Raw genomic sequence first — 26,855 nt, 5'->3', positions numbered from 1 at the left:
GTAGGTGCTGCAGATCCTCATAGAACTGCTCTACTTCAGCTTCTTCAGCATCTGTGGTTGGGGTGTATATTTGGATCACTGTGATGTTAGATGGCTTGCCCTGAATTCGAATTGAGGTCATTCTATTGTTTTTTGGATTGTATCCAAGCACTGCTTTAGCCACTTGACTATTAATTATGAAGGCTACTCCATTTCTTCTGTGGTCCTCTTGTCCACAGTAGTAGATCTGGGGGTCATTTGATGTGAAGTGGCCCATTCCAGTCCATTTCAGTTCACTAATGCCCAGAATGTCTATCTTTAATCTTGACATCTCACCAATAACCACATCCAATTTGCCCTGACTCATAGATCTTACATTCCAGGTTCCAGTGGTGTGTTGATCCTTAGAACATCGGATTTGCCGTTCACCACCAGCACTGTCGGCCACTAGCTGTCCTTTCGGCTTTGAGCTAGCTGCGTCATCACGTCTGGGGCTAGTTGAACTCATTCTCTGTTCCTCCCCAGTAGCATTTTGACCATCTTCTGACTTGGGGGTCTCATCTTCTGATGGTACACCAACATACCTCTGGTTGTACTGATCCATTTAGTTTTCATGGCAAGAATACTGGGGTGGGTTGCCATCTGCGATGTAGGGGTAGGTGTTTTTTCTGCACAAAAAAATTCTAGGAGTTTCCATCCCGTATCACTGGATGGTTGATGGCAGGCGAAAGGCAAGCTGAATAAGCCTCTGGGACACATTAAACCAAGCAGCAAATGTACCTGTTTAAATTTTAACCCTGGCATTTAAGAGAAGCCTCTGCACAAGTCTGTCTGCTGCAACCTTCACTATGTATCTAGGAAAAAGGTGTACAGTCTGTAGTGAATGTAGCCTGTTAGACTGCATATTCAAATACAGAACATATATCCCCACAAGGGAGAGAGGACACTGGGTCACATACGCACCAGCTCCTTTTTCTCCTGAATATGGCCCTTTAAAAACATAGGGTAGGTCTTGGCAGAGGTCCACTGAAAAGGGATGACCAAAGAACAAGGAATAGTCAAGCTATTGCAAAAAGATGGGAAAAAATCCAGGTAGCTGAAATATAGCAACATTTGCCTCTGACAGCTTCTATTTCTATAAACATAGGCTAATGCGTACTGTATTAGCCAGGAGTTTCTACTCATTTTTAAAACATTTTATTTGCTGTATTATGCTAAATTTAATGTTATTTCTCTAGAAATAAACCCCGCCTTAGGCATGAAGCCACTGGGTGACCTTGGGCCAGTCACTTTCTCTCAGCCCTAGAGAATTGCCTAGGCAATGGCAAACCACTTCTGAAAAGCCTTGCCAGGAAAACTGCAGGGGCCTGTCCAGGCAGTCGCCAAGAATTTGACACGATTGAACGGATATGTCTGTAAGTTGAGTCATGGCAACTGGATTTCTTTCCTTTTGGTAGAAATGTTTCGCTGCTTGTCCAAGCAGCTTCTTCACGATTGAACGGATTAAAAAAAACATTCTCTAGAACTGGGTGTTTAACCTAAGCTCTTATTCATACTTCAGGATGTATTCCTGAAAACCTTATTTTTTCTTTGGGACCTCTTGTGTGAATATGAATCCTTTCTGGCATCTTTTTGAAGATTCTGGCAGAGCATTTTCATTGTAGCAGATCAGCGCCTCCTTGTGGTCTGCCACAGTATTTTCTTTTGGATTTTTCTATTTAAGCTAATTTGCCAATAGCTGTATTACCATGATCTGGGCAGTTCTGTAATTTATCTTCTTCCACACTGACTGTTTTCATTGTAATATTCAAAGTTAAATGTCTTTGGGGTTGTTTTTTTTTACATTTTATGTTTTCTTATTTGTAATAAAATTGCAATGTGGCCACCAGCTCCAGCCTTGATATAGAACACGGGAAGATTAATGATTGGCATCTCAATACTCTCCCAAAGAGAAATAAACTTGGGGCTATTACAACACTCTTGTGTGCCAGTAATCTGCCATTATGGCTTCCCTAAACTGTCCTGTACTGCTTGGGTACATTGGAAGGGAAGAGAAGAGGGCTTCTTTCTGACAGAAGCAAGAAAACACACTCCCCATCATCCTGTTTAAATCCTTACTATAGACAGTAGAAAAATAACCTGCTGTGAGATCAATAATTTTCATTCCCCAGGTTCTTTTCCCATAGGGACCATAACAAGCAGTTTCCTCTAAACTCTGTTTACAGTCTTTCTCCTCTGATCAGGTTCTTCTAACAGTCTTTCAGAAGTTCAGATACAAAGCTTTGTATTTATTTATTATTTTTAATTTTCAGATCTGAGATTTTTTTTAGATGAATGCTCTGTTCTTGGACCCTAATTATTCCTCGTATTCTTAATTTTTTAGAATGGCTAATTTGAAGCTTAGTTACGGGTTCTAGGGAAAAATACTCTGCACAAACACATATGAAAATTAATGTTTTTATCCTGCATGCTAACTGACCCAAAGGGGTCTTCTTGCAGCTTTCAGAGAGTAAAACACCAAACAGAAAAGGAAAAAAGAGAAAGGGTTAGGCATAGTTATAACACACACACACACAAATAATAATTGAAAATATCCAACAGATGTGAAACCTGTCAAAAAAACCCATAACACCCTCCATCTTACAGTCAACATCAAAAGCTTTCTTGTCTTCTTTTGTCTTAGTTGCAGACTTTGTGGGGATAAAGAGACAGGTAAGCAGACAAAGTCCCACACAGCAAAGGTATCAAGGATTATGAAGGAGATAGCCTTGGGCAAATTTCAGATGATGGAAAAACAGTAAATCCCTGAACACTTCAAGTCATGTAGGCAGAATGAAAAGGAGAATAATTCTTCAAATGTTTTATTTACTTAGACATGGGATTTCTATCCCACCTTCTCCCCAGAGGGCAATCAAGAGGATTAACAATTAAAAAATGGAAACATGTAACATCTTATAATAGTGTTAAAGTCACAATTAAACTGAAAAGGCTAAGCAGGAAGGCTAAAGCAGCAGAACTTGAATCCTTTCCTAAAGGCAGAAAGAATGGGGACTGAGCACAACTCCTACGGTGACACATTCCATGTTTTGGACAACACAGGAGAAGACCCTCTCCTGCATGCTTGGAGAACAGATATTCTGCCCCTAGACTACTAAGCATTTTCATGCACTTGAAGTTGTGCATGAAATCCTTCCTTTTTCTGGTTGACAACCATACTTGGCCTCTGAGGAACTATATACACACTACAATTGCATGAGGTCAGGACAAAAAATATATATACTACTTGGTTAAAAGTCAGAGTCAACTAATATTAAATTACATTAAAGAAATATAATTACCCTCTTTATTTCCCCATTCTGAAACAGTGGCCAAACATGATTTGGACACAACTTTTTAAGGCATCTTGTGGGCCACATTCAGGACTTCTGGTGGGCCATAATTTAAAGGACTCCTGTGTAATATTGTCTTATGCAAGACAAATGACTGAATTTTGGACTAAATGAATTCTGTTCTGCTTCAATTAAGCTTTATAGATATTGTTCTATGATTTGAAAGGAACCTCAGGTATGTTGTTTTTATGGAAGGAGAAAAAGAATGAAATTAAAATGTTCTGCTTCATATTGCACTTCCTTCTAAAGCACTTCCTCCACATGTTATTCTTGTAAGAGCCTTAGAAATTAGGACAAACTTAGTTGACTAGTGATCTTTGTAGCCAGGTGAGAAATTGAACCAATCTCTGAGTCTTAATCAATACACTCACTCTTACCAAGTTTTACCAGTTGCAAATAAACTTCCATGTACAGGGCAAGTCGAATCCTTCCTCCTCCTCTTACTCACCCACCTGCCACACTCTATCTATAGGGGAATGCAGGGTGGAAGTGGAATTCACTCTATCAGTAGATTCCAGCAATGCAGTTCAGCTAAGATTTAAATTTAGCTTGCAGAAACTATTATCTCAGCAAAGCTAGAAATCAAGGAACCCATCAAAACCAGTAGATTCTCAAAGGATGAAGTGTGACATTTAACATGAGTCAGTTGATGTGAAGGCGTGTTTTCATCTGCCACTCCAGCATTCGGGGTTCTATTTATATATTTCAGTTCAGACATTAAGATGCGGTAGCAGCCTTCTTCCAGATTCTTTAAGGCTCTAATTTACAAACAGAATCAAGAGAAGCAATTAAATGTTAAGTGCTATCAGCATGTTCTCCCTGAGTGGCACCAACATTGCATGCACACACGAACAGGATGGAATTGAATGAGTCCAATCTTGACACAGACGAGTGGGTTACAAATTGAAATTCCATTTCATTACCATTAGTCTTAAGCTCTGTGCTGCAGAAAGTAGTAACAGAAGGCATCAAAGGCTTCTTCTAGCCAACACTGCACAGGAAGTCTTTTACCTATCACAGGAAGTCATAACATTTTCTAGGGATTGGTGCCAGGAACCACTCCAAAAAGCAGTAGAGCCAGGAAAGAAATTTAATGTTCACATTTAAAATGAATTAAAAAGGAGTATGATTATCCCACTAGTTGCTAAGACGACAAGTAGTCCTCGCTTAACAACCATTCATTTAAGCAATCATTTGGACTTACAACGCTGCTGGCAAAACAGACTTATGACCGGTCCTCACACAACCGTTGCAGCGCCCCCCAGTCACATGATCATGATTTGGGCTCATGGCAACTGGTTCGCACTTATGACCATCGCAGCATTCCACTACCACATAATCACCATTTTCTACCTTCCCAGCCAGTTTCTGGCAAGCAAAATCAATGGGGAACCATGTGATTCACTTAATGACCACGTGGTTCACTTAACAGCACAATGATTCGCTAAACAACCACTGCAAAGGAGGTTGTAAAATTGGGTCAGATTTGCTTAATGACTGCTTTGCTTAGCAACCAAACCTCCGGTCTCAATTGTGGTTGTTTAGCAAGGACTACCTGTACTATAAGTCATCTATTTAATTACGTCATCCTCTTTTACTTTGAAACTTAAAATCTGTAATAACTTTAGTTTTTGGCTGCTGTGTATAGTCCTGAGACCTCTGGCTATGCTGTTCTGAGTTGATCCCTTAAATTATAAATTATAAAATCTAAATGTTTCCTATATGAAACTACATATAAGCCACCCTCGTAACTATATTTAAGAAAAAAATGCATTTGATGTTACCTACATGCACCAAGTAGCTTTTTAACATAAGCATACCTTTGGGGGGAAAAAAGGCTAGAAATCTGTTTTCCTCTTGGTAACATAGACATACCTTCAAAAAAGAATCCAACCTGTACAAAAAGGCTGCCAAAAAGGAAAAAATGAATTGTCCAAAAGAAACAGGCGGCCTTCACATTGGAACAAACCTTGCAAAACAGTAATGACCCAAAATGAATCCACTGTTTTGCATCATACGAAGCAAACTGCAGAGTGTATCAGAGGCCATTGGCCAAGCTATTCAGCAACTCGAGCAGTAGCTGGTGATTTCAAAGCTATCCCTACATTCTATGCTGCCAAGCAGCCCCCACCCAGGTCCCCTAACACTCCCTTGATGGACTAGTCTATTCTTTGATCCACATCCTTTTTCTTCTAATGTCACAGGCTGCAAAATACTTTGAGATAAAATTCTAAAGAAGGCAAAGACCCCTTCATGAGCTCAATGCCTAATGACATTATAGAAACGTGTGTAATTTTCCTGAAAACAATACAGATTTGGTTTGCCACTATTTTCTGTTGGGGTGATTTTAAATTCCCACTTCAGTCTACAGCCCTATTGCCTTGCTGAGGCACTAGACAGGCTCAACTCTGCTAGCTTTCAAGGCCAGAAAAGGTTGGCCAGGTACTACCACCTGCTTCAGAAAAGCTCTAATATCCACATCCATGAAACGCAACGTGAAAGGATGGCACTGACCAGCTTCTGAAGCCGCAAGCTGCCCTGCAGCCTCTTGAAAGCTTTAGGAGGAACCTTCTGGGGCCGTTCCAGAATTTGCCACTGGTCTGTCATTTATAATACAACAGAACAGAAAGTATTACGTATCTGTGAAACTTCATGCTAAACGTAATGAATTTTAATTAAACTTATGAAATTTAGTTTTTGTCTTAACCTCACTCTTCTCTTTACACAGGTTCCACCTTTGTTTTTACATGTGGGCCCCAATCCAGGTGTCAAAAAGTCTGATCAAGCCTTCAAGCCCAAAAGTTATGCAGCCTGACCCAAACTTGAGACTCTAACTCAAATAAAATGAAATGTATGGCTACAAACAGAAATTAGAGGAAACACTGATTTTGACCAAAAACACATCGTGGACGTCCTAATTTATCGACCTAGCCATTATTTGGCAAATTTAAGCAGCACTAACAACAGCCAATGTTCTTTCTGGAAAGTTGCCAGATTGAGGATTCCATACACAGTGGTTTTCAGGGTCTATCAGGAGGCAATAAAGTCTTAATAAACCTTATTGTATGAGTAACTTAACATGTGATCCACTCCTTCCATGTCCCCCACACATGGATACAAATGCTCCAGAAGGGGATCCAGAGAAATCCACTTTCAAGTGGACAGAAGGGAGTTCTAAGGGGCCAGACTGATTATTTTCCCAGGCTAGTGACGGTATGTCTGAAAAGGTCATGACTCGCTCTGGGCCTACTCCCTGTGCCACTTGCCACATTTGGTTCAGATCTTTTTGGCAAATCAACATCCCAGATATGCTACAGAATAGTCAACTTATCCCACTGAATCCAGAAGCTCTGAAGTGAACCCACAGTTAAAAAGTGTACTTTCAAAGCACCCCTCTTTCTGGAAGGTAAGAAATTGTGTAAAAATAGGGATACTAATCCCACTGGGGAAAATCATAGTTTTATTCAAATTGTTGAGACATTTACCTCATTTATTTGGAATTTCAAAAATCAAATACTGAAAAAGCACAGTTTTGTTCAACAATTTATTTGGGGGGAGCGGGTTGTCCTGTGTGTTTAACAGAAAACCTAAGAGAACAAACATCAAAGGGTGTCACATTTTGCAGTCAAGGGTTTACAAACATAACAGTGAATTTATTCACTGAAAACAATAAAAACACTTCTACTGTGCATTAACAAGGTAGTAAGAAACAATCTGAAGGCAAATCACAGCTTCTGAAAATGCTGTCACTAAGCTTACACATGTTAACACTTACTTAAACAGTTAAAAGAAGCAGAAAAGGTGTTGAACTGGAATACAGACATACAAGCCATATAAGCTGATGCAAGACCCTTGGGCACAGAAGAAAGGAAAAACAAACAACTAATTTTAGAAACTCCATTAGTTATTCTCACCAATTAGAATATGATGCAACAGCTATCAACAGGCAGGTTTAAGTTATGGTTTTGAAAGCTGCATTTGGAATAGCTAAGAACTCTATTTCCCTCCTCCCATCCATTGGAAATAAAACAAATTTGGCCGTTCACAATGCAGATGGATTCATATACTCTAGAAAAAGTGCCACTGGTAGAAAAAAATACACTCTAAAAAGTGTATTTTAAAAAGTAGTATCTTTGAGAAACTGAAAAGTGTGGTTCAACTCAACATCTCTGTCATAGATTGTAACAAATATTTATATCCCAAGTTTCCTTCATTCATTCTTCCACATGCCCATTGTTCAAAGCCTGTATACGCAATAACATAGCCATAATTGTAAAACACAAAATAGAAATAATAGCAAAGAATAGGTGAGACAAAGCTTAAAGGGAATTCAGAGACTAAGTGTAACCACCAAAGAGTACCTGCACCTCATATCTAAATGAACAAATCCATATATTAAAATTGTTTTCATCTGGAAACAATTCCTGGACAACCCACCCCTACTCCCATAAGCATGGAAGATTCCCAAAAAATGTTCTCAATTACAAGTTATCTCCCCAGACCAGGAAGAGACCTTTCAATTATTTGATATTTTCTCTGCACATTTTTTCTCTCGAGACTGAATTTTATGCTGCTCCTTTATTATCTTGTTATGTTGCGACTGTACTGGGTTCTTCATTAGGTTGCACTCCATATTTTTACTGCAAGCTACATTGGGAAATGTTTTTAAATGTTTCACATACATACATACATACCCATCGTATAATTCCTTGGTGCTTCAACCAAGATTATTTGGAATCCAGAAAAGGAGTGAAAAATGGTAAGCCAAAAGAAGAGGAAAAAAAAAAAGGAATACATCTAAATCTTATTTATAACATTTGCAACACCTCTTCATATCCTTCTGTCCTTGCTAATCATTCCTGCTTCAGCTATGGTCATACAGTACTTTTTCAAACAGTTCATCTCTCTCTTTCTGAGGATGACATCAACTCCATCTAATCATGACTTAATCTGCCCCTTCTTTTCAACCCATTCCCTTTTCCTTTGTATATTAAATCCTTGTTCATTCCATGTGCCCAAAGTACCCCAACCAACTACTTTGATACTGGACACGCATTTTTCTATTCAATCCGCACACATTCAGCACCCGTTCATTCTGGACCCAACGTCTTCTTGATTTACTACACATGAAGAACTCTATTCCCATTGCATTCAGCTTACTTTTATTGAACTCTGACTTCTCTGTGACAAAGTAGGCAGAATCACACGCTTCTAGACAGTGAATTTTGTTTTTCAAACATACATTCCGTGCAACAGACAACAAACTATCTACTATCTTTCCTACCAGCATATATTAAACCAGCATATATCCATTCATTTCCTCTCATTTAATATACATTCTATCAAGTCACACAAATCTATTTGGTCTAGTTTCTTTTATAAGCTTTCACTCAGTTTTCCCTGTCAAATGCAACTACCTTGGTCTTCAATACATACATTTTCAGATCTATACAGTTTACTGCATCATACAATCTACCTAAATTTCACTGCAAAGCACTCAGGTTCTCAGCCAACATAGCATCATCTGCATACAAAAGTACACATGTATTCACATCCCCAACCAACAAATCTCTAACATCACCAAAAGCATTATATATACATTAAACAGTAATGGAGATATTAAGCTTTGTCTTAATCCATGCTCAGGGTTGAACCAGTTGATAAGTGTTCCATTTATTTTTATGCATTCCATATGTCTTTCTTTTTGCACTCTGCAACCAATCCTCATTGTCATATTCATGCAAAATATTCCATAATTCAAGTCTATTCAATTTATGATATGCTTTTTCCAAATCAAAGCATGTACAATAAGCTTTCTTTTTCACATTCATTTCTCAATAACCTGAAGATCAAAAATCTGATCTGCACACCCCCTGCCCAGCATAAAGTGTCACTGCACTTCCCCAGCTATCCTCAATCACCAATTGAACCCTTTCAGTCAGAATTATGTCCAAACCTTCACAGATATGCTTAATTAATCCTTCCGTAGTCTTTGTATTCATTCTTGCCATCTTCCCTTTTACATAAGAGAATAATAGCATCCTTCCAATCACCAAGCAGATGCAGTCTTCATACACGTTAAATTGCACAACCACTCTATACTATATTAATATTTTAACATTTCTTCAGTTTTCCCTATATACATCATTAACTTTTTCTCATGCAGTAATCATTGCATCAAAGATGCCTCCCACGACTCACACACGGCCTGCACTGGCTGTCCCATGGCCTCCCCCACGGTACCCCCACACTCCTTGCCTGGGATTCCTGCCTCTCCCCCTTAACCTGCCTGGGATTGCTGTCTCTAAGCAATGCAGTCACGTGACGTCACACTTTACAATTGCATCGCTTAGTGATGGCAATCCCAGTCCCAAATGCCATTGTAACCCAAGGACTACCTGTACTTCTGTCTGATTTCCTTCCTTTCATGACCATTTTCCCCCAAGATCCATGCTTGTCGTCACTACCAAATAATGTTATGTCCCACCCTTGTATCCTATGCTAATTCTCTCAATCTTTCATCATAAAGAACTCAACCATGTTTTCAGATGTATATTCATCCTTTTGTCATGTGTATGGATGAATATACTTAAACTACATAGTCTAAACAGACTGGTTTCTAAGCAAATTTTATTTTATTATTCATTCATTTATTATTCAAATTTTATTACTGCCCATCTCCCCCAGAAGAGGGACTTACCAGTCAACACTGTCATTGATTCTTGGGATTTTGAATGGCTCGGACAGTATTTCTGCACCTCATTTCACTCCCACCTATCCATTCATGTCACCTAACAGAATATTTTCCACCTAAATCACATTCACTCAGATTCTTTTATTATTCAGTGGAGCATAATATATAAGATATGGGTTCCTCTAATCATTCATATCTTCTCATACATGTTTTAGACCTTTCATTTTTAATTAAGACTTTAGCTTCCCTGCATGTACTCAGCTCTATTCCACAGGATCAGGCAACCTTCAGATTACATCCTTCCCCTTTCTCTTACTTTCCCAGATACACAGCATATCTACTTTATTTCATTCATTTCATTTGTTAATTTATGTTCTTTACCATTTACTCCTTTTAAATTCCAAGTCCGAGCCTTTCATATTCCATAGTCATCACCAGATGAGCCCATACATATTGATCTCTGCTGTCCATCAAGACTTTGGTCAACTGAAGTGTTAAAGCATTTTATGTTATTATAAATACCAATTATTATTATATTGTATTTATTATTATAAATACCAATTTTACTCATACTTATGCCACATCTCTTAATAGTAAGGACAATACTGGTCAATTAAGTTTTACTCCAGGGTCACTCAGACTATTCTATGCAACCTGGGATCTTTAGGAACTACCTTGCACATCAACAGAGTCTTTCCACATCACCATGTACAGACACATAGGATGTTTTAAGTAAATAAAAATAACCAGTAGCTGTTCACATCGCAACAACTTAATCACTTTTTTCTGGCTTCAGTTTACATTGCTACAGAGAGTCCACATTACAGCCAATCTCAGGACAACCTCTCACCTGAGCGTTGCCCCATCACATAGCTCCAGATATCAAACATCACAGCAGCAGTATGAAAAATTGTGAGGCAGACTCCGTAGCACCCAAAGAAGCCCTGCATCTCTGCGGTGCATTTAGAATCCACATACACATTGTGCTCACATCCCTAGACTGGGCTGAGGAGAATAAGGCTAGAGAAGCTGCCTCAACCCAGATTCAGTTTGGATCAATTCAACGTGGAATGCAGGAGTGGGCCTTGACCCAAGGAAACGATGCAACAGCAGAACTCAAGACAGACCTTGTACGTTGCTCTCTAAAGATGGAGAAGGCAGTCAAACCTAACAGGGTTCTCTTTAATCCCTCTTTTAACTTCCTTTAAAGTATGTTTCCCAAGATCAGGAATAAAAAATGTCCAGTGTGTCCCCAAATTAAAGGGAGATATTCTGGGAGCACCAAATTTCACATTGGCCTGAGGTTGTAACTATGCTTGTTTCTGTGTTTTCCCCTCCCAAAAGAAACTGATTCTCTCACTGTAGGTCCTAATCACAGACCTCCTGCATCAAATATAGTTGTGCTCTTATTTATTAAACGGCATGATAATGGAGCAGCCCACGGCTTGGCCATTTTTCAGCCCCTCTTGCACAATGGCATAGCAAAACAGCTGCCATCTTGTGGGACTTTGACAACATGTGAAGACACTGAAATTTCTCAGGAATTGGTACTCAATAAATTATGATCATTTTTACAGGCATACTGCATGGGTGCCATCTAATGATGCTGTGGATGCTTTCACATCCATGAGAATCATAGTTAACCCCAGGGCCAGATTATATTATATTATTTATCAATTTATATATTCAAATAATGTGGGCAGCCAATTATTGATACACATTTCCCTAAAACAAAAGCAATACTATCTTCAAGGTGAATGTTAAGTTCAGGGATTTTTATTTAATTAAGGTGACATTATACCACTTTAAATGATATAAATGTAAGTGGTTTACAGCAAAAACATCAACAGGTTATTAACATACGAAAAACAATAAACCACCACATCTCAAGAACATAAATTCCACCTTAACCTCATCAGTTTGTAATTACAGACAGTATTAGTGGGTTTCCCCCCCACAAAAAAAGATACACTAACACAGTACAGGGTGGTGGTGTTCAGTTCAAAGATTTTTGAAACCCAATCTCTCTGGCTTGGCTCTAAGCATCTGCTTACATGAGTGAAAGTATTTCTGCTAGTGCAAATATTTTGGAGAGAGGGACTCTGTTTGTGAGATTGGCTGATTTTCTCCCTGACTTTAGACAAAGAATCATAATCTCTCTAGAGGGGGAATTTTCAGGGACATGAAGGCACAGCAGTCAGTGGGTAATCAGCAAACCAATCTTTAACAGCTGCTCAGGTCAGAATCTTTCCAATAACTAAAGCATTATCATCAGATTCAGTCATTCTTCTCCCTGCAGGAATGATCAGAGATAATAATTCAGAAGTTAGTAACATGTTAGTAAGTGTGGCCACACCATGGGCGTCTTGAGTAACAGGTACTAAATTTAAAGGACACCCAACTCCAGAAAACTGAGTAGTGTACAAGCATTTAAAAGTAATACAATAAAAAAATAAACAATGGTTGATTAGAGGCAAAAGGAATTGTATTAACTGCTCTTCCTTTATAAAAGATGAACTAGCAGGGAGGGAGGATCTTCTACAAATACAGGTAGTTCTCACTTAACAACCACAATTGGAACTGGAATTTCAGTTGCTAAGCAAAGTGGTCATTAAGCAAATCCGACCCAATCTTACCTTTTTTTGCAGCAGTCATTAAGTGAATTACTGTAGTCGTTAAGCAAACCATGTGGCTGTTAAGTGAATCATGCAATTCCCCATTGATTTTGCTTGCAAAAGTCAGCCAGGAAGGTCGGAAACGGCAATCACATGTCCATGTGACACTGCGACGGTTATAAATGTGAACCAGTTGCCTAGCGCTCAAATTGGGATCATGTGATTGCAGAGATGCTGCAATGGTCATTAAGTTTGAGAACCAGTTGTAAGTCATTTTTTTCCAACACCGGTTTGAGTCTGAACAGTCACTAAATGAATGGTTGTTAAGTGAGGACTGCCTGTATCTATTTTGCCCGCAACAGAAGGTGAGGTAGCTCTTTGACTCTGGGTCTGCAAGAGAGAAGCTGTTAAAAGGAGGGCTGTTAAGAAAATGTTGTCAAGAGGACAGGCGTGTTTTTGTGAGAAAATGAGGAAACTTAACAGAAAAACATTTTTTAAAAAACTCACATACCCCACCTGATAGCTTATCTTGGCTCAAGGTTCCCACCATTTAGTACTTGCAAGCATGGAGATTCTTTTCAAAGTAGCCTCTCTCACCTAAATAAAAGCTTCTCCAGACACCACAGAATTCCTTGGCTTAAGTTTATGAACAAAACATCCACTTGTTAAAGGATATACAAATGCTGATACTACTTTTGCTCTCCCCGGCTTTTGTCCCAAGAGGAAGACAGAACAGAACCGCCTGTCACAATTGAGATGTCGGGGCTGATGGCAGAGGCATGCTCCAGCCAATTTCTCCTAATTTTATAACACAGTCCATCCTCTCAATTACTTCATACTTAAGAATTCAGATGCAACTATTAAGCAAGCAAGTCATTACATCTTCTCTAATTGCAGCACACATGAGCAAACTATCAGAGGATACCCAGACTTATCTCAAGTCTGACTAAACTGGCTTTTTGACTAAATGAAGCTATTCCATTCAGTTGCAGTACTGAATAATTCTGTGGTTTTTATCATTACTTGCATGGCAAGCAACTGTCTTCTTCTCTGTGACCCAACAGGAAACTAGGTCCTCCAGAACAGGGTGTTCAAGTTCTCCAGAGTTTACAAAGAACGTGGCCCACCAATTATCTCAGATTTATTGGTTTTTCTTTCTTTTTCAGAAGAACAAAGCAAACTCAAAATGGTGGGCCACGGTGCAAGTTTATCATGCCCCCTTAATTGTAAGTAGGACCACTAGCCAATTAAAGTAATGTTAGCTAATTCATTATGTCACCTTTACATTTTTGTACCAAAAGAAAGGGAAAGGGCTATTATACAAGCACACAATCTTTATTATTTTTGTAATAGGGACTAGCTTAAAAAAAAGCATTCTGTCTTCAGTGTATGTGGCAAGAGGTAGAATAAGTCTTAAGATGATGCTACTAAGTTTAATAAAAAGTTCATATTTTTAGTAATTTCTCAAACATAATACTGTATCATGCTCTGTTGCTCGGTTATTTAGGAGCACTCAGTTGGGACTTCCACCAACTTCTTCCCCTTTCCTCCTATGTAGCATCTCGTCATGAGCTGAAAATCTAGACACCTCTAGAGCATGCAGGGGGCATGTAAGAAAGCACCCTGCCTAACTGAGAGAAACACTGAGGTCAGCAAAAACAACCAATGGATTTAACTCAGTAGGGTCTTTTTTAACTGAGTAACCCAATCTGTTTTCTGAGCAGAATCAAGTATCTCTAATCAAAATTCATTTAAGCAAGAGATGTAATAACCAAGCAAGCAGAGCCCAATTACAGAACGCATCAAGACACTCCCCAAAACATCTCTGAAGTGAAGACAAAGCATCTTATTCATACCTCAACTAAATAGAGAGCAGGCTTCCTAAGAAAATACACAAGAGCTTCCAGATTTTTAACGGCATGCTGACTTTCATGTCTTTCAAGAAGATTAGTCTATTTCATAAAACATGAGTTTTAAAGAAAAGTATTATAGAACTGTCCATCAATAATATTATGCTCCTGTTAAAACGGAATAAAACAGCCAATTCAGTTTCCTAGGTTTGTTGGCACTATGTCTGTTGTGGCAGATTTTAATCACGTATGGTAGTTGTGCCACAGCATTAGTCCTTTTGGGAAGAAATTAGGAGGAGAAAAAAAGAACTCATCTCCAGGAATGTCATTTTTAAGTGATATGAAAAGACATGTCAAACAGGGAAATGTTAAAAAGCTGGTGGCTGGACAGAACTTTTGTGGACCACCTCCTGCCCCACCCATCCCTGAAGAAAAAGGACCATTAGTAACAGAATGCTGCCTGCCAAAGTGATTTAATTGATAATCATTATGAAAAGCATTTCAGTATAGATGGACAACCTATCCACTGCCTTTCTGGAAAGAGTGGCCTCTGATTGTTCATTATCAGAAGGCAAAATTTCCCCATGGTAATATTTAAAAGCAGACTTTCACAAGGTTACGAGAAACATGCTATGGATTGGCTTGTTCATTTCTACTGCAAAGAAAGCCAATGAAGACAAAGCATAAGATGTAAGAGTATAACCTATCATATATATTCCAAGATTTTTTAAAAGCAGCAAATGAAAAAAGCCAAAGGTTGAAATTTCAAAGCCCCCTGTACTTAAGCCTTGGCCAAAATTGCTATCAGGAACACGGAACTCAAGTTTTTAACCTTTCAAAAACGGCTATTTTAATAGCTAGAAAACTGAGCTCCGAAAAATAGAAGCCCTTGAGTTGAAACTTGCTTCTGCTGCCCCAAAGCACTGTCCAACAACAAAGATAGGGGTCGCAGTACAGTTCTGATTTATGACAGAGGTGGTGACCCTATGGCAGGGGTCCCCAACCCCCGGGCCGTGGACTGGTACGGGTCCGTGGCCTGTTAGGAACCGGGTGCACAGCAGGAGGTGAGCGTGGGCGAGCGAAAGAATTTACAGCCTGAGTATTTACAGCCACTCCCCATCGCTCGCATTACCGCCTGAGCTCTGCCTCCTGCCAGAGAAAGCAAGCCCGTTGGCTGCTATCTCCAAACAGCACAAAGAAGAAAGAATAAAAGGTCAGGAAAAAGGCCAGGAAGCGCTTGAATCATCCCGAAACCATCCCCCCCGGTCCGTGGAAAAATTGTCTTCCACGAAACCAGTCCCTGGTGCGAAAAAGGTTGGGAACCGCTGCCCTATGGCCATCCAGATGTTGATAAAATACAGTTCCCAACATCCCTATTTCCTGTGCTACTGAAAGTGCTAGGACTTGTAGATCAGCAATGTCTGTTATATCAAATTAAACAATTAAAAATAATAATAATCCAGCTCTTTAGGAAGAAAACTGATTATATACAACATTAAAACTCACACAATGTGGAACCAACAACCAGTTTCAAAACTCAAAGTATCCACATAAGCTTATTTGTTTTCTCAAATTTATATAGCCACCCATCTCATGAATGTGACCTTATAAAAAAACAAAAAGGGGAAAATCTGCAGGGCCAGTGCTACAACGGAGGTGGTCAGATCTAGCAGCTTACCAATCTTTGGTCAACCTTAGTCAATTAGATAAAGAACGTAAGAGCAGCAGCAGCATAAGAAGTATTTCTTCTATTCAAGTAACGTATCTCGAAACAGCAAATTTGGATGGATTCTGACTGAGTGGCCAATCACCTAGAGTTATGTTATCTAAACTTAAGCATCTTATTGTCAGGCTTCTCCTGTAGCCACCTGGATTAAAAACAGTTAATCCAATGCATTAGTCTCTCAGAGCTCTGATTAGATTAGAAAGGGTTTTAAGATTATAATACAAGTATTCCAGTGAGCACTTTACCTTCAAATGAGAAATTTCTATCCAGACAACTTAGGGTAGGAAGATCTGCCCCTTTTCCTCATTCTCTTTTGCGATGACAAAACAGACTTGGAAATGACTCCTAGACTTATTGATATGAGAACCAGCTCCCACACTTACCAAAACAATCTGGACTAGCAGTGGAAAATTAAAATCAGAACTAGCAGGATTTCTGAAAGCCATCGGTATGATAAGCAATGCCATGTAGATCACACCGTGTAGAATCTCACACCAATTCACACCATGTAGAATCTCAGTTGTCTGATTTTAAAATAGCCAAAGTTCCCATTAAAAGTGCATTTGGCAATACAACATTCCAAATCCAACTGGAAGAACTTTGGTACCCTAAGCATACCATGAGTTATGAGCACTTTTGATGTGTAGCAGATAATTTCTCTCATGCTGGTTTCTCTTTCTTCTCCTCTCCCCCTGCTGAGACTTAAGCATGTTATTTGTTCTAGCCAAAATATTACTTCAAGACCATCAAGATCCTTGGCTGAAGGTGACAGCTATTCCAAGTGGAAACTCACTGCATTTTCTTCAACAAGTTAGTCTTTAAAGAAATACCGCAAAGAAGTGGACGATAATGGAGCACTAAAAAGTACCATCTTCAAATAACTGATCCTACAAGTACTTCAATAAAACTGGATGTTTAGATAAAATAAAGTGCTTAATAAACTCTACAACTGTTAGTTGTTCCACTCCTTGCACGCACACACCAAACCCAGCAGTAGCATTTTCACACTGCCTTGGGTATGCTAAAACCATTTTTCCTCACTTCCCAAGCATCCTTGCTGCATACACAGCTTCTAAGACTGTGCAAGCTTTCAAAAGCTATATCCTTGCATCATTAACTACAAAACCAGTTTCCATAAACTTGCTAGGCAATATCAAAACTCTTCCCTCAGCTGCTGCTGCTTCTGAAGCCTGCTTACAAGTCCATGTCTACTGCCTGGGAAAGAAGACAGATATTTGACATTCTTAATCTGCAAGGACTTCATTAGACACTTCCAGAAATTTGAAGTGCATGAGGGGAAAAGAAAAAGCAGTCATTAAAATGTAAGTTCTGTCATTTCCATAACGCTTTAGGGCCAAGACAAATCTTGCAGGACCCTCTGCTCTATATTCCATGCTTTCTAGAGGACAACCAAAATCCTTTTGTTGTTCAGAAGTCTAAGTAAGCCCGCATTTCAAGCACATTTTTAAAAAGGAACTTAAACAGCTTATGTGAATAAGATGCAAAGAACTGGCCTTTATACGCTTACAGATACAATAAGGAAAACTACAAAAATCTCTTGACTAGGCAGAATCTCTCAAATTGTAATAAATCTGTCTCAAAAACTGCATTTGTGCTCCCAAACAATTCAATAATAGACCCCAAGGGAAAGAGTGAAATAATAAATGAAGTTCCTAAGAAAATACATACTGCTAAGTCAATACTTTTTTTAATTTCCACACAGGCTGTAAGCTAATTCAAGATTATTTGAACTGATTTCACTAGATTTAAGTTCATTGAATAGGAAAGGACACAAATGTTTTGTTGAGAACAACCTTTTTTCCTCTGCATAAAGTCAAGACTCTTTTGAATTGAGTTTGACTAAATAGAAATTTGCACATAATTTTCCTGACAACAGCATGGAAGTAGTTTATCGCTGCTTTCTTCTGGGATGTTTTTTCAACTTCCAATCTGGGCCTCACCTCTGACGATTCCTAGTGGTCTCCCATCCTAATACTAACCCAAGTTTGACACTCCAGTTCTTTTTAAATCACCCAAAGTTAGCTAGATGCTGCCATCTGCTGAAAACTTTCCTATACAAAAGGAATTTAAATTAGAATATTTGGATAACTCACTCCAGGATTTACATAATATGCTAAACCACTGTTTAACCATGATTTGTTCAATAAACTACTGAGTTTGCAAAACCATGCAAATCACACTATTTAGCATGCATTAATATATGCTGTTTGGTTTCTTTAGCTTTGCTTCACTGTGATCTGTTAATGGACAGCTTATGGTTTATAAACCATGATTCACAGCTGAATATATGAGAAACCAGGAAACTGATTTAAAAAGTGAGGCTAAGTACAGAACCTGAAGTAATCAACGTCTTCACCCTATCGAGCGTCTTGCTCAAGTCCCACTGATCATAGTGGGCTGCATCTGTGTCCTGATATCAGGGAGATTCAGACACCCAGATGTGCCCAGTGGTGAGCTCAACCTTTTCAGGCCTGCAGGAGTTCATGTTTCAACACAACTATGGGCTATGCTTTCCAAATAAAGAATGCAAACAGAAACGTAAGCTGAATTCCGAAACTTTTAGCCATTTACTGGTAAATACTATTCTTCCAGGAATCTGGAAGAAAAAAAATTCCTCTTGTGAGTGCACAAGGGTAATCCTTGTGTTGCAGTGCAAAAACAGTTAAACTTACTTAAAAGGAAGCACATATGGAGCTGTGCCCAAAAATATACAAAATCAGAGAGAGCCAAAGAATTAATAAATTAATGGCTTTAATTTCATATAATATGGCTACAATTTTTGTTGCTGTCAATAATACTTTAAAAAATCATAAAGCAGGTTTAAAACTTCAATATATTATTTAAAGATAGTTGTTTACTTTTTATTAAGTAGCTATTTACATCTATTTATACCGTCCCAAGAACAAACAGAAATTGAATACATTTCCAGTACAATCTTTAAAAAAATTAGCCAAAGGAAACTCCTCTGAATTTCAGGCAGGAATACTTCCTAATAAGTATGTACAGCAATGTAGCCTTGGATGCTCAAATTATGGACAAGCCTTTTGCTTGCCTGTTGTTTAGCCTCACAAGTTACGCATAGGCCGATTTTGTCTTAATAATTACGAGCTTGCAGGTTAATTAATAAGGATCACTCATTTTAACTTTTTAAGCGAAGGCAGCAGACTGGCCATTTCTTATTTACCAGCCTGCCATCTCTCCTCTCACAAGTACCGCCAGGATCTTACACTTCCTTCCACCCACATGTGCTCACATTGCAATCTGTTTTTCCAGCACCTGTTGTCACGTATTATACTGTGCATTTGTAAAACCTGTCAGCTAAAGTGGTATCTTGAACAGTTTCTCACTGCAAATTCCTCCATGGTCACATATTTCCCTTTCTACCACTCCTCCCTTCAAGCTTCTCAAAAAATCAAAGTAAAGGTACTGTGGAAATCTTAGCATGTCCATTTACAGTATTCCAATGCCACTAATTTAGATGTCAGCTAGATGTGGTTGAAAACAGTGCAAGCATATTCTCACATTGTATAATGTTGGATTGATCTACTAAATACCAAGTTGCTTGCTTTCATAACTGATCAGTTTTGTAAACCTTAAACTCTGGTTTACAAACCAGTGGCTAGGTTCACACATGGCATTACACCACCGTGCTTCTTTATGGGATGTTGCATAGTGTGAACCCAGCTATTCTATTTTTAGTCATGGTTTATGATTCAGTGCTAATTAAACACACCCAACTGCGATGTATTTAATAAGCCATAACTGAAGCAGCTATGGCTTAGCGCAATTAAAGAAACAACTCACCATGTTTCTTTCCAGTGACTGAACGGCTATAGAAATTTAAAGCATAAATACCATGCACATAAATATAAATATAAGTATCTTGGCAATTATTAACTTCCTGCAGTAGAATGCTCCTGTCTCTGGCATTTTTTCTCATTCTAGGTCTTAACAAAGATGGCTTAATAAGCTTTCCCCCAACCTGACTGCCCTCCAGTTGTGCTGGATCTCAACTCCCACCATACTTAGCCTTCACGCTCTTTATAAAACTCTTGATACTCTGGTCAGCCTCAGTAATTCAGCCACTCAAAAAAATATCGCTACCAAGACACAGTCTTTCCACCAACATCAGAGGGATGAAATCCTGTCTCCAACTTAGCAGTGAATTGCCAGATGTGCTTTGTAAATAAATTTAAGGACCCAGATAGTATGGAGGAAATAAAATTTTTGGCTTATCAACCGAACTGACTCCATCTACTATATACGATCCCTAAAGCTGAAGAAATAGGTACAGCACTATAGAAATGTGAGGTTGCCATATCAGTGCCATGTTCAGAGTTAGATACTTCAATTTCCAATTGTTTTCAAAGCCAATGACTCAAGCAGAGGTTGGTGCCGGGTCTCTATCCGCTAAACCTTTTAACTGTTGATGCCAAACCCAAGACCTCTGAAGAACAAGATGCTTCACCTGACCAACACACCCACTCTCATTTTATAACCATAAAAATACACCATTAGACAGTGCTTGTCTATCAACAAAAATGCACTGATTCCAGTTAACAGTTCCTCCATTTTTATACTGGTCCTTCCTTTGTCCAGGATTGCTATTAAGTGTCATTTGGCCATGTAGATGTAAGCTGCACCTTGCACAAAATGTCAATAAAATGAGCACCAATTGTTCTAGTGCAGCAAGGGCTACTTAATTCAGATTCCACCGATATACATTCACCCCACTCTTCCAACAGTGTCATATTAAACTTACATCAGTGCCTGTTTTCTTGTAGTGTTCCCACAGCCTGCCTTCTAGATGAAATGACTATACAATATATAACAGAATCAGAAAGAAAGGCATCACTTGGAAGGATGAAATAGCAAAAAAATCAATACAAAGAAGATAAATGTTTCTTCTCACAAGCAGCAGAATATCAGAGGGAAGTTTTTTCATGGATTCTCTTTTCTGATTGACTTATTTTGAATTGTCAAAAAAAGCTACAGTATAAAAAGATATAATTCTGATATGATTAAACTTTTCATATTGACAGCTGAGTTTTTAAACCTTTATAGTACAATCTTATGTGCATTTTCTTGGAAGGAATAAGACTATATTCAACATGGTTTACTCCCTGGCCAGAAAAATCTCATCACAGAATTGCAACCTTAGCTTCCAAAGCCTTTTTCCTATCCATATTTTATTTTACGTTACGCATTTATTAAATATAAACAATGGCATCAAAAAGGTTTGTGTCATCAAACGTTCTGCCTTCAATCATAGCTATAAAGAGGTGCTAATGAAAAATAAAAAATTAAAGCCCAATAAAGCAAACCATCACAAGGAAGTTGCACATCCAATTAGCATATTCATATTAAGTTGCCTATTAAGAAAGAAATTGGACTGGGTAGAGTGAAATAAGGGAAGAAGCATGGATGCTACAAATACGTAGTGGTGTAGAGTTCGGTAAGCTTAGCTGAATTTTTATTTAAGGGTGCCATTCTAAAATACATGGTACAAATTGTGGAATGGAAGTCCCATTAAATTTCGTGGGGCTTGGAATAAAGTAATGCGCAGAGGATTGTGCTGCCTACAGTTCTCATAGCATATGGATCCTTGAAAGACTTTTAAGAAACATGCTGAATAATTTTAAAGCTTTTTTCACAAGACACAAGCAGAAATAATTTGCCTGCACAAGTGATAAATATTTGCATTCAAATTTGCTAGTCATTCTCCCTCCCCTGTCATAAAAGAAAAAAAAAGGGGGGGGCTGGGAGGGTAGGTTGATTAACACTGGAAGTGAAGACTTCCTACAAAACCATCTTTCTGGACATTTTATATACTGTTAATAAGTAAGCAAGCTCCAAGCATTCATCATTGGTCCAGCTGTGATGTGCAAGACTACTGAAATTTAGAACAAATGGTAACAGCAGCTGACGCCCTGCCTTCTCTTAAACAGAGATAGGTTAAGGACTGTTCTTAAATCTAGCATTATCTGATCAGTGGACACATGCTAGAGGACTTTGGGATAGACATATGTTGAATGCAGTTTAGAAAAGACAGCAGCTCAGCAGCGCCTCTACTGGTCCATTTGTGTTACTGTACATGGTGAAGGTGGGGTGAAAAAAAACCTACATACAGAGACACATAAGCTTCCTTGACATTTTTAACTTTTCTGGGCACAGCTTAGAAAAGGAGAAGGGTGAACAAATCCACTCTGCACTACAGAATTTTTCCTCCAGTGATTCCATTATGCTTGCTTTCCACCAAGAGAACAAGCAAACACAACACCTTTCTCTCACACACACTTTGATTAATACTACATGTCAGGAATCAGATGGGTCAAGTGAATGCCCAGCATCCTAGAATGACTTTGGCTAGATTCCAGAACTGCCCAAAATGGAAAGGCTGGAGCAAGATTTTAGGCCGTCTACATAATATGACAGAATTTCTACTCCTCTTCACCCTTGGGAGCAAGACCCGACCTTCCTCTAACTCTTACGTCCCCCCCCTCCGGTACAATCCACACCAAGGTCAATCATGTGACACCTTCCAAGTTTATTAGAATAAAGATACCCAGAACCACTGCAGGGGGAAGCCAAAAGTCAAGGTAAGAAATAAAAGGAACCCAGTGATTTCCAGAACAGACATGATCCACCTTATTTCCACCTGGGTGACATGGCTAGTTTGCACACAATCTTTGAGAATGGGATTTTTCAGTCAGTCCCCCCCCCCCCAAGCACACATTTAGACTCTGCCATGCTCAGGGTCTGTCTAGGAAGCACTGCACCAAATACAAGATCTCATTAGGGCAACGAAAAGGCCAAAATAAAATCAAGCAAAGTATGTCGGTGCAGAAGAATTCCTGACAGGGAAATGCATGTTATGGCAACAGAACCCAAAAAAAAAAAAAAAAAGGCTGAGTCTCCAACATCCAAATGAGGGAGTTTTTCTGCCTGCCCAGCCAAGCCTAGACCTTCATCAAGCTCAACCAGTAGTTGGGGGAGGGGGCTTGGGGGAAGAGAGGCAGAGATTATACTGTATGTGGCTACTTCAAGGAGAAAGGTATTGGAAGGGAATAGGTAGCACCCCAAGTAAGGTATGGTAGTAGCAGTCGTGGCAGACATAACACACACACAGCTGTGGATGGGAGAACCGGAGCTACAGAGCACAATCAGACACATTCACTCTCGGAGGCAGGGATGAAGGGAAGCCCATTACCCCGCATTAAGTCCAGCGAGCAGGCTGCGTGAGAGCCTCTCTCCCCCCCACCCCGCTCCAAATAAGGGCGAAGGCACAAGAGAAAAGGGGACGCTATTAGACGAGGAAGACTCTGCGTATCTCACGAGCAGAAGTTGTGCGGGGAACATACGGCAGTGGGCAGCGAGGCAGGCTCAAAGGTCTGTCTTTCCTCCTCGCTGCCTCTCCCAATTCAAAAAGGAGCCCGTAGTCCTTCCGCAGGAACGAGCCCGCTCATCTCTAAGCCAGAGTCTCTAACAAAAAGCCGGTTTCTTTCTTCCACGGGCGGAGAGGATGGGTGGCGGGCTGCGGAGCGACGGAGGGAGACCGATCGGGTCAAAATAAGAAAAATCTTGCCACACATTCTCTCGCCCCTGCCTTTGGATCCCAAACTACCCGTGCCCACGTACACAGCCCAGCCGCGAAAGACGGCGAGGACCCAGGCGTGCAAAAAGAAAGGAAGAGGCTCCTCGACCGAGAATGAACGAGAGAGGTGGGACTCGAGGCAAGCTCTGCGGGGCTCCTTCGCGCCCTCGCCCGCCCTCCCCGCCCCCCGCTTCCCTCCATCCCACGTTCAGATTTCCACTCACCGGGGAAACACACCACGTAATGGACCACGGAGATGGTGATTTTCAAGAAAAAGATCCAGCAACACGGTTGTAGTAGCCTCCGCATGTCCAAAACCGCACATCGAAAAAAGGCAAGAGGGGGGCTCTCTTGAAACGGATTTAAAAACAAAAAAGGCGAGGATTCCACATACGCGCACACATTCCCCCTCCAAACAACCCCCCCCACAAAACTTGTGGAGGACGACAAAACTTGTACACTTCCCTACCCCTCAGCTGGAAACAAAAGGAGATCAATTATTGGTGTTCTTTGCACACACCCCGCGCCGTTTCCTTCGCGCACTATTGAGCGCAATAATGCAGCGGCCCGCGCTCTGCCTCGCTCCCCCGGCGGCACGCTGGATTTCTGCCGGGGCGCAAAGTCCCAGAGTTGAGCAGAGGCACCGCTCAAGGCCTCGGAAGCGAAACGCTGCGGGACTCGGGCGCCCGGAGCTCACAACTTCGCTCCAGCCCGCAAAGAGCCCGGCGGCGACGGGGATCGCTGGAGGAAGAGCGCCTCGGCCAGGCTCGGACTCCTCATGCGGGCAGCCTTTCGGAAGGCCAAACGGAAAAAGGCATTCCTGCAAACAGCAGTCAGAGCGCGGCGGCGGGAGAATTTCCTCCCCTTCCCAACTGATGGGGAGCTCGGAGTAAGAGGGGGAGCCGCGGCGGCGAAGAGTCGGGCTGCCCGGCGCTGCTTTCAATCCATCCCGCTGCTGGAAGTTGGGGCTCCGGCGAAAGCTGGCGAGGCAGAGTCAGGCAGGAGCTGCTGGAACCTTTCCATTCTTCCATACAGGAAGTAACATGTGAGCCTGGATCCTGGCTGAGACTTTAAAGCCGAGAGGGAGCGGGAGCGGAAGGGAGAGAGAGCGAGGGAAAAGGAGAGGCGAGGAGGCGGGGGCGCGCGGGGGGAGGAGGGCTTTGCGCGCACTCGAGGCTCTTAAAGGGGCAGCGCAGACGCGCCTCCCTCGCATCCAGTTGTGTCGGCAAAGTGGATGCAGCCTAGTTGCCTGCCTATTCCAGGAGTCCACCCGTGTGCAATGGGATTCCCAAGCTCTCGTCCGCACCCCTTGCGCGCTGCTCTCCGTACGACGAGAAACACAAGCTTCCCCGACGGAGCAGGCGTACGGCGTCCGCTCCAGCGGGGAGATAACACGTGGATGCTCTCCCGTCAGCTTCAGGGGCGTCATCGGCCCTGCATTTCTACTTACGCTACCTACGCGCCCACCGCCCCATGTCGCGCGTGCTGGAGACACCGACGTCCAGCATCAGTAGCTCATCCTCGCACGGAAGGAGCTGTTAATTTACAAGTGCAACACTCTGCAATATTTAAAAAGTACCTCTGGCGTGGTTACCCCTACCCGAACGTGCAAACAGACTTTTTCTGATTGCGGCCACAACTGCTTTACTTCTCATGCAACTGAATAGTAAAAAAAAAAAACCTCTTAGAAATACACAAGCCACGCATAATCTTTGGCACAAATACGCTTTCTCCTTCGCGCGCGCACATACTTTTGTTTTCCTCACAACTCCATTTAAAGCTCTTCACACACTGCATTTAGCCTTTCCCTCTTTCCAGGCACACACGTTCCCCTTTCTCCCACGCATGCGCACCCGGCCTCTAGCTAAGCGGATTCGCTCCCTCGCCGTCAACTGCGCACACTTGCGAACTAACCTACAGGATACCGACTCTGCAGCAAGTGCGCCCGGATCGCTTTACGCTGCGCGTGCGCCCTCACGTTCTGTCCGGAAAATCGGCAAATCTATTCCCACCTTTTTTTTTTTGCTTTCCAAAAGCAGGCTGGCCGCCTATTTTTTCAGTTTTCTGACAGCAGGGGGGCTTAAAGCAATACAGATCCTTTTAGCATCGGGGCACCTCTAATCAGGGAAATGCAATAGCTTCTCTCTTCACGCCGTGTTTTTTTGTTTTTTGTTTTTTGTTTTGCCACAGTCCGATCACGCATCCTAAAATAATGGAGGCATCAGCTCAGTCGATCCTCTCCCTTCTTCATGTGGTTGCTGCTGTTTGGTCTTTGTTAGGCGGCGGTTTTTTTGGACGATCTCAGCGTTTGCGATCTGAGCAGAGGCGGAGAGGTTAAAAAGGACCTTATGGCTGTGATCAGAATGAAGCAAAGCTCAGAGGCTAGGCTGATCTTGGGGGAGATAAGAGGAGCGATTTCCTTTTTAGCCCGGCGTTTAAATAAAAGGCAATCCGGGAGGAGCGTTCTGAGGGAAATCCCTTATCTGTAATGAGTTTTGTCCCTTCCTTTAGACTGCGAGATTTTATCGACTTTTAGTTATAAGTAGCACCGTAGTTTGCCTTTATGTCTCTCCTAACTGCGGCCTGAGAGCTGATATTTTTTTCCCTGATGAAAAGTGTAATTGAGTCAAGATAATTTGGCGCTGGTAATACTTTTTTTAAACACCCTTATCTAAATTGTATCTGTTTGAAGGTACTTGTACTATTCTGTCCCCTTTCCTATATGCTTGTCTATGTTCTACTTCATTTTCAAAAACATTAGAAAAAATTATTGGATTGGAACCTAACAGGATAAATCATGGGGAGAAGGACTAATATATTTAGTTCTGAGGGGGGAAAAAACACTGAGGAGGATTTTTTTAGGAATGTGAATGGATGTCTTCTTCATTTGGATGTATCTTTTCATAACACCTTCATTTTGATGTATCTAAATATGCTATGATTAAATCATTGTGTCTCAACCTTGGCAACTTTAAGGCCTGTGAACT

The 26,855-nt window shown here is 40.7% G+C and overlaps 1 protein-coding gene across 7 annotated transcripts in view; it reads right to left on the bottom strand.

Annotated features, from left to right (window-relative positions):
• The window catches only part of PTPRG (protein tyrosine phosphatase receptor type G), a 655,485-nt gene extending 630,432 nt beyond the window's left edge, over positions 1 to 25,053 (bottom strand). The window contains exon 1 of one of the 7 annotated variants that reach the window (XM_063291516.1): positions 24,093 to 25,053. In XM_063291516.1, coding sequence (XP_063147586.1) covers positions 24,093 to 24,177 — 85 coding nt within the window. In that variant the 5' untranslated portion in view covers positions 24,178 to 25,053. The remainder of the gene's footprint in view (positions 1 to 24,092) is intronic. The other 6 variants (XM_063291515.1, XM_063291518.1, XM_063291517.1 and 3 more) reach the window with 6 other exon arrangements.
• Between the last annotated feature and the right edge of the window lie 1,802 nt (positions 25,054 to 26,855).

Source organism: Candoia aspera, chromosome 2 (genome assembly GCF_035149785.1).
Source record: "Candoia aspera isolate rCanAsp1 chromosome 2, rCanAsp1.hap2, whole genome shotgun sequence".
Lineage (NCBI taxonomy): Eukaryota > Metazoa > Chordata > Lepidosauria > Squamata > Boidae > Candoia > Candoia aspera.
The sequence above is the reverse complement of the archived record's forward strand: the minus strand, read 5'-3'. Positions and strand labels throughout refer to the sequence as shown.